The sequence below is a fragment of the Rhinolophus sinicus genome, chromosome 15, assembly GCF_057876585.1.
Source record: "Rhinolophus sinicus isolate RSI-liver-muscle chromosome 15, RSI-T2T, whole genome shotgun sequence".
Taxonomy (NCBI): Eukaryota; Metazoa; Chordata; class Mammalia; order Chiroptera; family Rhinolophidae; genus Rhinolophus; species Rhinolophus sinicus.
Genome location: NC_142515.1, coordinates 1,447,170 through 1,464,519, shown reverse-complemented (window position 1 = coordinate 1,464,519; position 17,350 = coordinate 1,447,170). Strand labels below are relative to the sequence as shown.

Here is a 17,350-nt window from a genome sequence, read left to right as displayed (position 1 = left end):
GCTCCCAATTCGTGCTCCCACGTCCCCAGCCAGCAGGCCCCTCACTAACCCAGACCATAAACCAGTGTGGACTCGGACACGGGGCCATCTCTCCTCCCGCAGAATGGTCGGCAAAGGTCACAGAAGTGTCGTTTTGTGCAGCTTACGCTCCCCCACGGAGAGCCCTCCCTTCCACCACTGCTCTGCGGGCCCCTGAGTGGGGCAGTGACGAAGCAAATACTCACCGTGACCGTGGTCGGGACTTGGACTCTCCGTCCAGACCTGCATGTTTCTCCTCAGCTATTGGGCGACAGGGCACTTGGCAGGAGCCGTGGGTGTGGGGAGGGGCACCGAGGGCCACAGGTAGCAGCAGAGGTTAGTTTACTCAGCCTTCCCGAAGGGTGCAGGCCCAGCCTTGGCTGTAGCATTTCCGTTTTAAATGAAACGCTGCCGTGTATATTGGATGTTTTGCTGGGCAGATCAGATAACAGTTCAGGGTGGACGAAGCAGGTTGCAGCCCTTTGGGATTCCGTTGTCAGTCCAGGAAGGCAGCCAGCTGGCCTTTCAAACGGAAGACGCTGACAATGAAGAGGCAGCCGGCTTTGTGCCTCCCCAGGGTCACGAGGAGCTCACTGCACAGCTGTCTCAGCACCCCACCCACACCCTCATCTCTCCTGGTGGCTTGGGCAGAGTGCAGCTAAGGAGACGCAGCCACGTGAGCAACTTTCCCAGCATCCTAGAGAGTGGCTTTCCAGCAGGTCCCACTGGTACAGCAGCACAGTGACGTCTCTGTCATTCGTGGAGCCACAGCTGTGCTCTCTCCACCAGGGTGTGGATGGCTGCCCTGGTGGGGAGGCATTTTCTGTAGATGCTTCTCTGAGCCTGGGGGTAATGGCTGCTCCTTACGTCTGTTATTCCTTTGCTCTTCAGATGTGTCTTTACTTCCTAGCCCCAATACTCTAATCTCATTATATTAGTAATTCTTTCCATTAAATCTCCCTATTCAGATCACAAGCTGGTTTCTAGTTCCTGATTGGACCCCGATTGATCAGCGATGGCATTTGCTTCTCCAGAGTCTGCCTCCTGCACGGACCCCCTGATGCCCACCCCCCCACCGGGCCATGGTCTGTATCTGACCCATGGCCCCAGAACCCACAGAGGTCACCACATAGAAGGTAACCTGTTAACAATCCTGTGGTTGAGGCCAGCACGTACCCCAGTAAAGAGAGAATCCCACCTTGCCAATTACGTCCTAATATGTGGCAACGTGTGTCCTTGGGGGGCTAAGGAGAAAGCAGGTGAGGAGGTGTGTCACTGTGTCCTAGGGACAGAGAGAGGACGTGAATAGGTACTCCATAGACTTTGAAATCAGTAAATGGGTGTTCAGTAAGTTAAAGAATACAATGAATTATCTGGGGTTTTAGCAAACCATGGCTGCTAAGTGGAAAAGTTCGGTATTTGTTTGAGTAGAACTACACAGCCCTTAGGTGCAATCATAAATGTTTCTATGAATCTTTCAAAATAGAGTATATTATTTGAAACAATGTGGCTGCTTAAGATTGTGTTAGAAGTCTTAAAGAGAAAAACACACTGGTTTAAAATATTTATTAATTCAAAAAAATTTTAAATTTTTTGTACAAAGATGATGAGAAAAGTCTCATGCACACTCTGGGCATACAATAAAAATAACTGAAATACTAGTATGATGGTGTTGTACAAAATAATTCTCTTTTCAGTAGGACCTCCGACAGGCAGTGCAGCCCATTCTCCAGGCCTGATGCCCCAGGGAACGCGGTGACACCTGCGGGTGACCCATGGTCCATGTGTCCCAATGCTCACAGTTGTCACTATGATTAATGATAAAATACCCTATTGCTACTACTCAGAAAACTAGACCGAGACGTGGGGACACTTGCGTAAGGAATTCCCCAACACCACGAACTCCTGAAGAACTAAAGTAACTCACAAAGGTTTTCAGAAAAGTTTCAGATAATTGACTCAACTCATGAAAACACCTTGAGATGGTTTTAGATGGTGCCTGCGTCCTCTGAGTTACAAACCTGCAGTGGATTTATACTCTGTTTATATTACAAGTAATTTGCATAATTAACACAACTAAGGGATCCACATATCATGGCAATTAAAAATGCATCAAACTCTGAACCTTGTACAAAAAAGCTTCAATATGAAACAGTAATCCTCTGAGCACTGAGCCCGCCTCGTACCGGGAACACCCACCCCACCGCACGGATGCCGCCCCCACCTCCACCCTCGCTCTGCACCTCTCAGTCTTATTGCATTGTTTACACACTCATCTCATTTTCCGTAGCCTCAGTCTGTTTTCCTTGTCCCGTTTCTTAAGAATGAGGATGAATTGGTTGAAAAAGTGCTCTTGGTCCTTCCTTTTAGGAACAAGTCGAAATCTCTCATCCCGGCCATACTTCTCGGCAAAGTCCTTAAACGTGGTCCTGAAAAACAAGACATTTCTCAGCTCTTCCCTGAGTGTCGGCTCTCATGAACGCTGTGCAGCAGGCATGCCTGGGAGGGCAGACAGCTCCTGCACAGACCCGGCTGCTGGCTGCGGGCCCGAGAGTGGGGCACTGGGGTGGGGGATGGGCTGAAGGGAGCAGCCCCATCCATTCCCCATGCTGGGTGGTACTCTCCACTGGGCCCGCCCGGCAGGGTCCTGACCCAGCTTGTCTGGCAGACCCCCCCCCCCGTCTCCATCTAATGGGCCCATAGACATGAGCCTGGTACTTCCCTTGCCCCCCCACCCCCTGCCCACCTGTCGGCTTACTGTTGCTTGGAACTCACTGTGGCCCAGACACCCCCATCACTGCTTCTGCCACACAGGTCTTCTGCCCCATTCTCTTACCACCTGCCTACCTGCCGCGGGGTCTTCCTTCTTCCTGGCACACCCTTATTTCCTCACTCATCACATAAAGCCCACTCTCGTTAGAAGTCAGGACTACCAAGCCTTCTGCAAGCAAACTCGCCCTGTCTGGAGGCCCAGAGGACTGCACGGTCCTCGTCCTGGTTAGGACCTCCGTAAGCCCCAACTGTGCAGTTTTACTCAACTGTCCCCGATCCAGTGGAAGCACCAATGTCTGCTTTGTTCTCCACGACCATCCTGAGTGTCTAGCCCAGCGGCTGCCATGTGCTGAGCACAAATATTGATGGAGCGAATCCACAACTTCCAAGCCCAGGAGTCCCAGTAAGGAAACTGGAGTGAAGCCAGCCCAGCCCAGCCAGGCTGGTCCCAAGGAGCTGGGGCAGCTCCAAGGGCAGAAAGAGTGGACATGCCTTTTTGGGGACAAATGGAACTCTGCCCGCACTGGGTCCCCAAGGCTTTCTCTCTTCCCAGCCCTGAACCTGGAGCTCAGGAGCAGTGACAGCTGTAGCACGGCCCAGCCCCAGAGGCCAGTGAGTGGGCCCTGCCTCCCCCTGGAGGTGGGGCTGGGCCTGAGCTGCCGGGGGCACCCGGGGCACACAGAAAGGTGCAGATATTTCATTGTTGTATTAAATTATTATAACAATCCTTCTTTGTACATGAACAACAAGACTATCCAGACACGGCCGTGAGGAAACCAGACGAACAATCCTCGCTGCGGTCACCACTGGGTCTCCCCCCTCCTCAGCCAGCTCTGCTGCTCACGCTCTGTGGCCCTGCTCGCTCGCACACGGCTCTGAAAGAAAAGCACTGCTCTCTGGTTTTCTCCTCCTCCCTCCCTCCTCCTGGCTGTGGACTGGATGTGTGTGCAGCCCCAGAATCCATGTGCTGAAGCTCTACCCCTCATGGGATGGTATTAGGAGGTGGGGCCTTTGGGGGGGGGTAGATGAGGTCATGAGGGTGGGGCCCTCGTGACAGGACTTGTGTTCTTATAAAGAGACCCCAGAGACCTCCCTCACTCTCTGCCATGTGAGGACACGACGAGGGCACCACCTATAGCCCAGGACGCAGCCCCACCAGACACTGAATCTGCTGCTGCTTTGATCTTGGGCTTCCAGCCTCCAGAACTGTGAGAAACAGGCGTGTTGTTAAGGCCCCCTGTCTGCTGTAGCAGCTGGAGGGGACTGAGACCCTTCCCCTTCCTTCATCCCCGTAATGAGGAGACTCACGGGGGCTTGTTCAGAGGGAGCCTCAGCTTTATTGGTCAGGGGCTGGGCAGAGGTTTTTCTACACAGGTCAATCTGGGCACCTGTGGAAAGAGGGAGTAAAACTCTGCGGCCCCTTTGCCATGCCGAGGGGACAGCCTGGCTCGCTGCTGGCCCTGGCGAGCTGTCAGGAGCCTGGAAAGTCATCTGCGTCATTGGCATTGCACTGTGTTCCCCTGGTAGCCCGTGGTGGAAGGAGGTGGCCACGGTGGCACCTGGGCCCACAGTCTGGCCCCATAGCCCAAGGTACTTTCCCCATGGCTCCTCTCCCCATCCCAAGACCCCAAGAACCAGGCAGGATTGGCAGCTGGCTGGCTCTGGACTGTCCCTATGCCACTGTTCCCAGGGGCTCCTCAGCACAGAGCTGAGGCTAGTGACCGTGACCCGAGCTCGGTGCTGCCAAGGCCTAAGGGGCCACTTCCAGGGACTCAGGAGGGTCTCCAGGGACCCCCAAAGTCTAGTGTACAGACTTCAACCACACGGATCTTGCTAGAACACCTGTGAAACAGTGGGAGGAAAGTGTAAAGACCATCTGAAAAGGCTTTGAAATGTTGCAGAATTAGCTACTTTGGAAATAAAAATATTTTTATAATTTTAAAAGTACTATATACCCAGTATAAGTTTCTTAAAAACAGCAGGCAATTAAATCTAATGTTAAAGAAGAGTGCATTTTACACTCTTCAAATCTGCACTGCCCCCTTTCCTTCTGTGTGTGTGTGTGATCTTTTTCCTAATTGCTTGGTGCATTCTGGGTGTTTTCTCCTTCGCCTTCATAATATAGTCATGGGCTGGGGATAGGTTGTGTTATTGCTAACGTCTGACCGGTGGATGGAGGCTAGTAGCTAAAAGTCCATCACAATTACAGCGATGACAGTGGTGCCGAGAGCGCCCTGTGCGAGCTCCCACCCTCCAGGCACCGGTGCCCTTCTCTGCAGGCAGCCCCATCCTAACTACTGGGGGAGGGAGCTGCTGCCACTCTCCCACATTCAGACGTGACAAGGAAGCTCCTGAAGACCCAGTGCCTCCCCAGATCCAGGGCAGGGCTGCGCCCTGAGGCTGGGGCTCCAGACCCCACTTCTGGGAAGCCTGGGCCCTTTGTCTCCCCAGGGTCACACCTCCCTGTCACAAAGGCCTTAACTGCAGAAAATCAGTTTACAAATCGATAGACACACATTTCCATTCTGCCATGGGGATAATTCATGTTAACTTTTACCCATTCTGAGAGTATCTATCTTTTAAACGCTTGGAGAATTTTTATGAGGACTCCGTACCCGCTAACATGCCGTCCCATCATTGACCCAGCACATAAACCAACCAATGATCAAACCACGGAAACCTACTTCTTCATAGAAACTTATCACTAATGAGTTTCTATTTAAAAATAATGCTGCATTGATGCATCTTTATTAAAAAGAAAAATGCATATATATCCACTTAAAAATAATATCCCAATCTAAATTAAAAACATATCAAAGTCAAACATTTTCATACTTCCTAAAGTTAGTCTTATAATTCTAAAATATAAGAGTGTCTAGTAGACACTCATTGTTTGTAATGTATCAGCCAATTAAAGCTAATTTTAAGAAAGCATTAAGCCTATGTTTTTCTAATTACTAATGACTATTTTCCTATTAGTCTGTTTTATTTCGCAGAAATAAAGCCTGATTATTTGGGGTGAGCTTTGGCAGCCAAATTCTCAGCATGCACATGACATTATTTTACGCTCTAGTCGACTGCTAAGGCATCCAGACCAAGGGAGCTGGTGGGGTTTATTTCGCTGTTGTTTCTTTTGTATTTTTAGCCTGTGATCATTAGAAATTAGACCTCCCCTCATGAGAAGATACCTATTGATTAGTTATTTAGGCCACGGAGTCAGAGTCTGGTATGGCGGGTTAGCTGGAAGCACGTGTGCTGGGCTGGTGGGAAGGAGGGGGCTGGGCCTCACTCCCGAGGACACCAGGGAGAGGCCAGCCCCTCTCTCCAGCTGGTCTCCAAAATTACACTCTTGATGTCTGGAATGCGAGGTTACGTGGTTTAACCAAACCCATCTTTAAAAGCCCTCTCTCAACAGTTGGTGAATATTCCAGCCCCAGAAATTGCCGGCTGCCTCTCTCTCTGTACCTGGGCGACACTTTCGATTCCTCCAGAAGTTTTCTGAACTCTTCTTTGGCTAGCAGCAGTTTGCTTCTCTTTTCCTTGTATTCTTCTTTTACCCTTGTCTTGACAAACTGTTCAAATATCTGAAAACACACACAAGAGGAAAGTATTACAAGACTGCATATCAGAAATGAAATCTTGTGTTTCCAACACGACACAGAAAGCACCGAGGGTCTCAGGTAAGCCTTCCTGTCACCATTGCTGGAGGTACAAGCGAAAGCCCTTCCCTGGTGGCACCCCAGGAAGCCTGGATCCCTGCGAGGCCAGGATGTGTGTCCCCATCCAGGCACCGCCCCGGGGCCACACACTGAGCCGGGCCTGCCTGAGGAACCCTGGGAATGGCTGGGTGCCATGAAGCAACTGGCAGTGTGGAAATCCCACCGCCAAGGTCACTGGGTCTCTGGTTTATAGCTCCGAGAGCAGCGTCTGCAGTCGCTTGCTGGCTTTCACATCACTGCTGGTCTTACCAGGAACACATAGAGTACAGAATTTGCTCTAGTCAATTTCTATGGTGACATAATTGTCACTTGTGTCTCTAAAAATGACTTTCGTTTGTGAAAAGAAGGTCAACCCGGCATCCCTGGTCTCCAGAAGACCCACTTGTGACTGTGGGCTCAGCCTCCCCTGGGGGTGTCAGGGAGCCCCCAGGTTCCCGGCGCGTATCATCAATGACCGGGAGAAGAGCTGACCCCCCCCCCCGCACTCCCCAGTTTGACAGGTGGTGTGCTTTGAAGGCCAACCCCACAGCAAACCCCATTCCTCAGCGTAAAGGCTAACGGACTGTCGGCTGGGCAAAGCCATTCACGACCCAGGACAGTTTCTCTTGGGTATTGGGAGCCCAAGTGGCAGCCACAGCATCTCGCTGCATAGGCCCTGGAGGCTGCCTCCCTCCGAGAGAAGGGAGGCTCATTGTTCTAACACTGGGGAGGGCGTTGCTATCAGACCATAAAGCCAAAGGGGGTGGAACCAGAGCCGCGTTGTTCCGAATGCTCCAGGGACATTTAAAGGAAAATAAACTGGAAATCACTTGAGTGTGTGTGCAAACACCAAGCTCAATAAGCCCCCACGCAGGATCCCATACGCCAGAAAGGGCAGTTCTGCACCGACACCAGCCATCGCCAAGGCCGAGAACGAGATTGTGCCCCGAGAGCTCTGGGTCTCAGTTCCTGCCCAGGACACGGAGCAGGATGTGAGGACGGGCCCATTAAGCATCATCACTTCCCCTGGCGGGCGGGGCTTTGTCTTTCTTTGGGTTTCAGAGTCCTTGCCAGTAACCAAAGCCGCCAGAGGTTTATAAACCCAAAATGCAGGCGCCTCCTGAAGCCTTAGCAGCTAAATGAAATATTCACGAACAGGACAAACTGAGCACATGTGCTTATATATTTAATTAAGAATATGATTGGCTCATTTTGCCTTCAAGGCAAGTGGAAATGTTAGCTCACGAGTTGTCTTATCATTTAACTCATAAAAAGGTGAATGCAGGGGGACTATCTCCTAGAAGCATGTGGCTCCATCATCAGTTGGGGTTTTGCTCCATTCACTTTAAATCGGAATGGAAACCATAGCTGGCTGCGGGGCCAGAGCTCTCTGACCTGCCTCAGGCACGTGTCCGTCCCTCCACGGTTCTCTTCTCCCCCCCTTGACCCTGCTGCTTTATTTAGGCTGCTATCATTGAATGGCTCAGGTTTTTCCCTCTTTAACAAATCATGCCAATTTTATTCAAAGTGGGGCATGGCTTTTCAAAAGAGATACTTTGTGCTAGTATCTCATTAGGGCAATAAAATAAAACATGATGTGTTACCATAGAAACAGGCCTGATTAGCGCATCCATGACCCCACGTTCTGTTTGGGTTCATTCGCTTCTCCTTTGCAGCCCCCCAGGAGAGGGGCTTTGTGCCCCGGGAGTCTCGGCTTTCCACGTGAAGACACTGTGTGATCACAGGCCCCACACAGATGTGTGCCTGACGCTCGCTGACCCATTTAATTGTAAATAGAACTGCGTTTTTTGAGTTGGGCCCAAATATCGTTTCCCTCATCACTCAGTTTCACCACCACCCATCGTGCCCACTGTCCCATGTCCCCTTGGGTGGGCTGGCTTCTCACAAACTGTCTCTCCCGTAAGTACCAGCCATCACGAGGCCTGCTTCTTCCCTCGTCCTTGCGCCTCGGGGACCAAGAAGCCGCCTGCTAAGCCGGGCCTGAGTTGCCTCTGGGCGATTTCACAGGGGGCTCCTGGTGCAGGTGGATACTCCAGTCTGATCTGTCTGCCGAGCACACATCCAGGCACGGACAGGACGTCCCAGCCCAGGGGGCACAGACCTAGTCTGCTTAGCTCCTGCCCTCTCTAGCCCGGCTTCAGAAACCCTAAGGTGAGTCCTGTGTGGGGTGGCCACCCCCCCAGACCTCAGGAGGGCAGGGGACCCCCCCCCATCCAGGAACCAAGCAAACGGAGCTCCTGCCGTTCCCAGTCACCCTAGGGATGTGGCTGAAACATCGAGGCATCACTGAGCCTTTGACGGTGGACAGGCTATTCCTTCTTCGACTCCCTTCAAAGGGGCTGACGGCCTCTAAAAGCACCCAGAGCCAGAGAGGACAGTGCTGAGTGCCACACAGCTGTCCGTGGACCCACTGTGCTCTGTACCAGCTGTTGTAGGCACCAGCCAGTCTGCGGGACTTCATTGCGGCTTAACATGCCTTTGTTGCAAACATAATGGGCTTCTTACTATGTGTTCTTTGTAGTTGAATGGTTCAACTTCCTGGTTTTTAATATTGCAGCAAAAGGGTGAGCTGGGACCCCTAACTTCCTGCCCCCAAACGCCCCAGCGAGAGCACTCAGGCCGCGCCCGCCCCCCTGACACACGAGGACGCCAGATGTCTATCTGTCCACCAGCCGGGCCCCAGGAAGCGTGTCACTGGACGGCTGCGTCTCGAGACTGTCGCTTTGCCCGACCACAGCATTACCTGTTTCCGTTCCTCGGAGTTCAGCAGGAGATAGCGTGGATCAAACACGATTTTATGTAATTCCTTCTCCCAGGTAGAAAACGCTGACACCTGAAGGGAGATATTCAATAGAGTTGTTTTAGCATCTCGTGCTGAGCCTGGAGAGCTGCTGAGATGATCAATGGTGACCATAGAGCACTAAGGCACCCTGGGTTCAGCGACGCCGTGCCGGACGCAAGTGCTGGATGTCCTGAGAAAATCGATACATAGAGCATTAGAAAATTTAATTCCGACACTCATGACACTGTTTCTTTCTTGGCCATCTTCCAGGGCTCTATGCCTCTGATCTGAAGCCCCAAGCACATCTGTGCAGCTGTGGCATTCTGGAACGTCACATTTCAGAAGGAGAAATATCTGTAAAAATGTTCAGAATACCGCAAGCCAGAGCAGAGGGCAACGTCTTGCAAATGGTCTGAGTTTAGCATCATTTCAGTTGATTTTTACTTCACGTTTAAACCTTTTTGAGGTAGGCCATTTTTCAAAACAAATGGCTTTAATTCATCATAGTTTGAGATTTACTGAAAGTTACAGGAACATGACAAGGTGACAAGGTTAGCATGCACCCCGGGTCCCCATATTGTAACGGTCGGCGTTAGCATGCCAGCTTGTCTGCACTCTCATGAACAGAAGTCCTCACTCTCCTCAGTTTCCTTAGTCTTCGCCTACTTGTCTTCTGCCCCAGGCTGTCCCCAGGACACTACGAGACGTTCAGTCTCACGTCTCCTGACGTCCCCTCCACAATAGAGCACTTGCTTCTTCACTGCGCCCTTCGGTTGGCTAAGACGTCACACAGAACAGTGTTATGTCATCCTGGTCACTCCACCCCCTGTACACAGGCCCCGCCCACACTGCTCAGGATTGTTCTCCCCGGGGTGGGGACCTTGGGGGCCGCTGTAGAATTCAGCCCACACGGCACGTCAGCTAGGTGTGCACCACCCACCCTCTGTATCGTCCTGGTCACCTCCTACCTGACTCTCAGGGGCCCAACCAGAGCAGCTGCTGGCTCAGCTCAGAGACACAGAGCTGTGTTTCCCGTGTCCTCATTAGGGGCTGGTTTCCATTTCCCCAGAGGGGCAGGGGCCTTTCTCACCTGGGTGGAGGACGGCAGGAGGCAGGTGTAGAGGTTCTGAAGGGGCACCAAGACCACTGCGGGTACGTGCACGGGACAGTTGCCCAGCCACACAGCAGGCCCACAGCCCTCTAAGAAGGTTCAAGAATCTCAATTTGGCCTGAGCCCACCACCTCTGCCTCCAGGGTCGCGGGCGGGGCATCATGGTCATGGCCCTTGTCATGAGTTTGTCCAGTTTGCCCACCAGTGGCTGTTTCCAGCCCTCACACTAGTCCCAACACCACCACCTCCACCCTCGGGAGCCCAGGTGCCCAGCCTGCCCACGGACCCTCCTCTAGGACTCTCTCCCCCTGAGCACCACAGCCTCCTCCCACAAGCCCTGAGGCCACCAAATCCTCCAAGGAGTTTCACTTCTGAGAAGCTGCCTGGCCACCCTCTGCCCCTCCCCTCCCAACGTCCACTCTGCCTGCAGCTCAGCGGATAACAGCACCGGGTTCTCCGTAACTAGCACTCACCCCATTCCCCTCTTGACGATTTCCTGTTCACAGGCCTGTGTCTCCTATTTCTGGCTCTGGAGCTCCTGACAGTTAAAGGCGGCTTGAGGTGGGCACAGCACAGAATGAAGTGAACAGGCTGGTGGGAGACGCTGTGCCCTTGGCGTGTCTTTGACAGTGAGGCAGTGTCACATTTGGGATCTCGGAGAAGCAGCCCCAAGATAGGGACTTGGAGCTGGAAGTGCATTTGGGCGGTGACTCCGGTCATGCTGGGAAATGAAGTGTGGAAACAGAGAGGCCAGGGACGGTGATGACGAGCAGGTGTCCACCGGGGGCCGCTGGGCCAGGTCCAGCCAGCAACCCTGGGAGGCCACGGAGAACGTGCCAGAACCTGCCTGAGGTGCGTCCCCCGGAGATGGGGAAGTGAGGGTTTGTGTCTGGTCCCCACCCGTCCTCGGCGAGCATCGGCCCCCGGGGGTGTTCATCCCTGAACTCAGAGGTGCCAGAAGTCCCATGAGCCCAGGTGAGCCAGGTGACCTGAAGGTGAATGCAGACCTCAGCAAGGGACCTGTCTGCTTCCCCCACCTGAGACCCCCAACTTCCACACTTATCTCCCAGTGCTCACAGTATTACATCAATTTCAGCTTTTTTTCAACTTTGATGGATAAATAAAAGTTTACACTATTATTCCACAATATGCTCAGCGGATTGAACTTGAGGGCTATTTTCACATAAGGGCTACTTATAACCCCATTCTAGGAATTAGAGGGGGTGACTAGAGTCTCATTGCTAATGGAGAAGTGACAGTGTCGGAAGAGCTGAATCACTAACAGCCCTGGCAACCAATTTGGGGAAGAGGCACATAGGGCAGCGAAGCCGGAGAAAAGGGCAGCGCGAGTCCGGTGGTAATAAGCTGCTTACTGCTCAACACTGGTGGGGCGTGCCGGCCAGACAGTCTCAGGGACCCGCAAGGATTGCTACTGGGAGGACACACTGTGAGAAAGTGACTTTCTCAAGAACAATCTGGGATACGGGTCAAGAGTTTATAGGCTGCAGGATACAGCCCCCCACACACAGAAAGTCGTCAGGGTATTATCGAAAGTAGCCAAATTAGAAAACACACTACACGAATGAAAATGCAGGATTTTTGAACTAACAATGAATTGAATATCATGCCCTCATCAGAAAAGTTTTCCAAAACTTTATATTAATGTTTGTAAATGCTTAAAATGAGAAAACAATATACAAATTTATAAATTAGGTTACATCTTAGGAAACTGACGACTGTATATTAAAACAATTATTATTTAGCCATGTTCAACTACAGTTCAATGTTCATTATTCTATAAAATAAAAATGTTTACTCTTGTGTTTTTTTAAAAACCTATTATTTAAAAAAGTATTCAACTGATATAATGACTGTTTCTTAGGGTAGAACTTCCGGTGACTTTTTAAATTTATACTCTTAATGTTTTTCATATTTCCTGTAATAAGCGTGCATTCCTTTTACAGCATGATTTTATTTTGCTAGCGGTATCATCACGTGTCCTGTGAGCTTTGGAAGCATTGCCATGGGAATGAAGCAGCTAAGCTTCCTAAGGAGCAAAGACCCGCCGTGCAGAGCAGACACTGCAGTCACACGGCTGTCATCTCCTCACATCCAGGGCCACCGTCCCTGCCACCTACCACCTGCCCACGAGGACATCTGAGCCCTCCCACCATGTGTCCTGGCCCGAGTGCGACTACAGCCCCTGAGAGGCAACGCAGCTTAAGCACCTGAGGGAAGGGACAGCAGAGGGGGCCTCCTGCTCCTGGGAGAAGCGCCTGCTGCCCTGGTATCAGAGGACCCATCAGCAGCCTCTGTTCACGTGCACCAACGTGACCCCGAAACCCATTTGATCCTGGCTGTCCTAGTGCAGTGGGGACTGTCGTGGCCCCGCTGGCTGAGCGTGCCATCTGTTAATTCCTCACCCTAACAGACTCGGATGCAAACAACAGGGGGCTCAGCTGCCGGCCTCCCGGGGGTGGCCCCCTGCTGGGGAGCAAGCCAAGGGTCACCCAGAGAGGGGCCCCTGAGAGGACCTCACCCAGCACAGCCCCGAGTCCCCAAGTCAAGGTCTAGGGTTCCCAGGAGGTCCTTTCTTCCCTGGCCCCTAGGAAAGCCATACTTATTTCTAAAGGATGCTTTGCAGAAAGAAGAAGTCCTCAGTGAGTTGTCCTGAGTGCGTTTATCTAAACAGGCAGCATTAAATTAATAACCTTCTGTTCAGTTACGCCTGCCCCTTTATAGACTAAAGTTCAAAAGAAAGCTCTATTGTGGTTTCCAGAGTAAAACAAAATAAAAACAAAACCTTCCATGAACCATCAACTGCTACAAAAGCACAGACCTGCAGCCCCTCCCCATCCAGCATCCTGGGAACACCCCAAGCCAAGCGCTCAGCAAACGCCTAGAAACCCACAGGACCCAGCTTCGCCATTTCAAGAGTCAATGGATTTCTGAACTGAAACACTGAACAAATGCAGTAAAAAAAAATCTCGTTAGTCACTCAGTCCATGAAAAATGTGACCTTTCTGCACCTCATTCTGAAGCAACTACGTAGAAATCTCGGGGGCTCAGCTGTGACGTCCTCACAAGCATGATGAACCTTTACAACCTGCTGTCATGCTTGAGTGTCCGAAAGTCACAAACGGCCACCTCGCTCTGCCATCAGCAGTCAACGCAGGTCTCTGCCCTCCAGGAGCTGCACGTGGGCTTCCGCGGAGTCCTCAGGACACAGGGCTTGAGGCTGCACCCCAGCCTCTCCCTCCGGGGAAACTCAGCCTCGGCGGCTGGAGCCTCACTCTCCTGCCTTGTTTTGTTCACGTGTAAGACTGCGCTGAACGGAAGCCTCGGGGAGGCAAGAATGCGCTGAGGCTCACGTTAGTAAAACCCTCAACCAAGGCCACCGGGATAAATTCAATAGACCGTATACACCTTGCCCGCCAGCACCCTTGGCAGCAAAGGAGGGCCCCTCGAGCAGCCCTCATCTAGCTCCCGTGCAGGGTAGTTTGATGCTGTGATGGTGAACTGGGCCTGGTGGATTCTCAAAACAAAGACATGGAAATGTAGATATGAATGAGACGAAATCGAAAGGAATGGCAGAAGGCCCCGACCCTCCAGGGACGGTGGCCTTGCTCCATAACTGGGCTACGTGAAGGGGCACAGAGCAGTCGCGTGTGTGGCATCATGTGGCAGCCAGAGCAGGGGCAGGGCCTTCCCAGAGAAGGGACCCCATGGCAAGAGTGGAAGGAGGGACTGGGCGTGGATGAGACACAGCAGGGCGGCCACCAGAGGTGGTGACAGTGGTGACATTGGGTTCGAGCCTCCAGGACCATGAGGCCAGTCTGATGCCACCAAATGAGCGGCCCCATTGGGTAGAAGGGACAGTGTCTAAATAGATCAATGTCCTGCTGACACCCTCCCGGAACATCAGAGAAAGGTCAGCAGACAGCAGACCCATGTATCTGAAGCGGGAGAGGGGGCAGCCGGGAGCCCCGCCCTGCTCCCGGGTTCCTTCATCCTGTGGGTACTTAGCACAGCCAGGGTGGGTAAGTGAGTTTCACTGACAAACCTTTGGTGTTGAAGTGGGCGAGGGTGGGAGAGTGGAGACTAGAGTGGAGGGCAGAGCAGAGGCCTGGGGCTGCGCTGCCTCCCCACCTGCCGGCCGAGGCCCCGGGCCTGGCACACGGTAGCGCCCCTGGTAGAGGCCAGCGATTCCACAGGCTTCCCACATGCAGGGCTGGTTTAATGAAAGCACCTCAGTGGCTTGACAAGTAAAGCAAGGTGTGTGGGGAGCAGGGACTGCACCCCTTTTTAAAATACCATTTTAGCCTAATACATATGTATAGTTTTAAAACGACGTGTTTAAAAACAACTCAACCCTCGTCTACACCAGGACCTACTCCTGTGTGTGTCCTGGTTCGCATCCCTTGTGCATATGCTAATGCAAGATGACACATTTTACTTCTGAGCCAATGACTGGATAAAGCCACGGGTGCGTTAAAAATGGTGCAGAGGAAGCGCGTGTGTCGGGCGCGTGGCCGGGACAATCCTACTTATTCTCAGAGTTGGCTTCTGACTGTCAGCTTCCTGTTCCCCAAGGCCTCTTCCCACCCAGGTGCCAGCAGCCCACAGACTCTGAGGGGCCCTGCTGTGGGGGCCGGGGTCCCCGCAGGCAGCCCCCCTTGCCCTCTCCCGGGCTCCAGCGACACCTCTGGACTTTGGTGGAATCTGCTTTTGAATTTCTGAGGCCACTGACAGTTGGTTACAATTATCATCGCACACGGGGACCCATTACTGCCTTCTGCATTCAGTCTTATTTGTGAAGAAATCCAACTGGGCTAATCTACGTATTGTCTGATTTTATACGCAAAAGCCAAAGTAGGAAATAAAAGTCACTAAGAAAAGATTTGATTATAAAATGCTTTTTCCCCATCAAGTTCAAAATGAGATTTAGTACAATTAAGACATCCTAAAAATTGAAAATAGTTTGACCAATCTATCGGTGTGAAAGTCCCTGCTTGAGTAAGAGAACCACAGGGGACACACCTCTGCAATGTGGACCCCCAGACCTGGCCGGGCTCCAGCAGGAACCTTAGCCACAGACAGATGCTCCCTTTACATAATGCGGTGATTGTCCCGTCCAGGAGACCCCACCTGTTCCCCTGCCAGGGCTTCCACGCCAGGTGGAGAGAGCTGCCCGCGGTGCCACCCACCCTTCCAAACCAGGACAAAAAGCGGGGGATCCTTTTCATGCTGCTTTGGCCTCAAGTCACGTGGCACCCGAATTTCACTCGGCCTCCTCCCCTGAACTCAGGGAGGCAGTAAAGTGACCCCCGGGCTGGGCCAAGGCCTCCGCTCCTCGCGTCTGAGAGCGTCTCCTGGGCCCAGCCTTACCCCTCTCTCCAGGAGCATGTCTCGGAAGTGGGTCGCCCTCTCCTCCAGGGGCAGCAGGATCTGTGGCAGTGGTGTCCTGGTGTCCTTGCACCCTCGGTCCGCCTCCTCGGGCTCAGCGTGCACGTGGCTTTCGGTCCTTAGGGCAGAGACACAGCAGGTTAAACACGGCCCGGAGACCCAGCTGCTGTCACCGCAGCCTGTAAAACCCTCTGGGTAACTGCAAAGCAAGGCCTCTTATTCTTTGAATAAACCTGGTGCAGCCACCAAGCAAAGGTGACTCTGTAGCCTGAGTGACACAATGGCTTTGCTGCATCTGGGGGAGGGGAAGCTGAGTGTGGCCCTGATCCATAGGCACCAGCCGGGGACGAGGTGCGTAGGGGGTGCCCAGGGCGAGTGTGCCCGCTGCCACCCAGCCGCTGGAAGGACAGTGAGGGTCCCCGCCTCACTGCCCAGATGCGGTCGTCACCCAAAGCGGAGGGGGCGCCTTCTCCCAGCAAGTCACTGGGGCTCGTTCCTGCTTCCCTTCTTCTAGAGGGGGGCCTTCGTTTTGCACAAATGCGTGGAAGACAGTTATGGGGACAGTCCATCAACACTCTGGGTGCAGAAAGCGCCCTGAGGTCTAACCCGAGGCAGAGATCTCAGTGACACAGAAAGATGGGCCCCTAGGGACGGGTAGACTGAAGTCCCTCCCACGTTCACGCCCAGGCTTCCTGACACATCCAGCACACTGCTCTCCCGGGGGCACTTGGCCCTGTCCGGACACGTTCATGGTTGTCAGAGCGGGGGAGGTCCTACCGGTGCCTGGAAGGAGAGGCCCGGAAGCTGCTCCATGCCGAGCCGTACCCAGGCCGCCCTCAGTGGGGTTATCTGGGCCAAGCGGAGGAAGTCTGCACCTACTCCTGCACTCGGGGACCAGGGGATGGGACGGCTCAAGGTCATGTGGTCACGTGGTGGCCAGGACCAGGTGAGTCCCCACTTCCCAACACCCGCCAGGTGCGTGGCTTTTTGTCACTGTCCATCCAGGGACACCCATCTTAGGACTTGCTGAGACCACCCCATGTCTGCCAAGTCGAATGTGTGACGAGGGTTTCCACTCACTGAGGTCGGCAGATGGAGGAATCCCCCTCACACAAACTGCACTGCTCGGCCTGCGAGGGAACCTTATTCACAGGCCAACGGTTCCAGGAGAACTTACATTCTTTACTTCTTATGTGATTATGTGGAATTTGGAAAGAAGAAAATTACCAGAGGATTTGCAATTGTATCACATTACAAGGAGTATAATTAGGATTTCTTTGAAATACATTTTCATTAGTTAAAAACAGAAGTATGGAAACAAGACTTGCATTGTTGGGACTTGGAACAAGATTAACAGGAACGCTGTGAGCTCACCAGTGCTCGTGTAGCAGAGCTCGACACAGTGTTTTGCTCAGAACCACTGGGGCTCGTCCTGGGGCTTCCAGACTTCAGAGCTATTAGTTCAATTAGAATTGGTCACGAGCAGATGCAAACTTGCTAAGTATATTTTTAATGTTCTTATGGCTGAAAGATCGGATACCT

The 17,350-nt window shown here is 52.6% G+C and overlaps 1 protein-coding gene across 5 annotated transcripts in view; it reads right to left on the bottom strand.

Annotated features, from left to right (window-relative positions):
- Window positions 1-1,569: 1,569 nt before the first annotated feature.
- Window positions 1,570-17,350, bottom strand: part of TCERG1L (transcription elongation regulator 1 like) — a 403,196-nt gene continuing 387,415 nt past the window's right edge. For all 5 annotated transcript variants that reach the window (XM_088791740.1, XM_088791741.1, XM_088791742.1 and 2 more), the window contains 4 exons: window positions 15,791-15,926; window positions 9,253-9,342; window positions 6,256-6,374; window positions 1,570-2,447 (listed from right to left, as the gene is read on the bottom strand). In XM_088791740.1, the coding sequence (XP_088647866.1) occupies window positions 2,291-2,447; window positions 6,256-6,374; window positions 9,253-9,342; window positions 15,791-15,926 (502 nt within the window). In that variant the 3' untranslated portion in view covers window positions 1,570-2,290. The remainder of the gene's footprint in view (window positions 2,448-6,255; window positions 6,375-9,252; window positions 9,343-15,790; window positions 15,927-17,350) is intronic.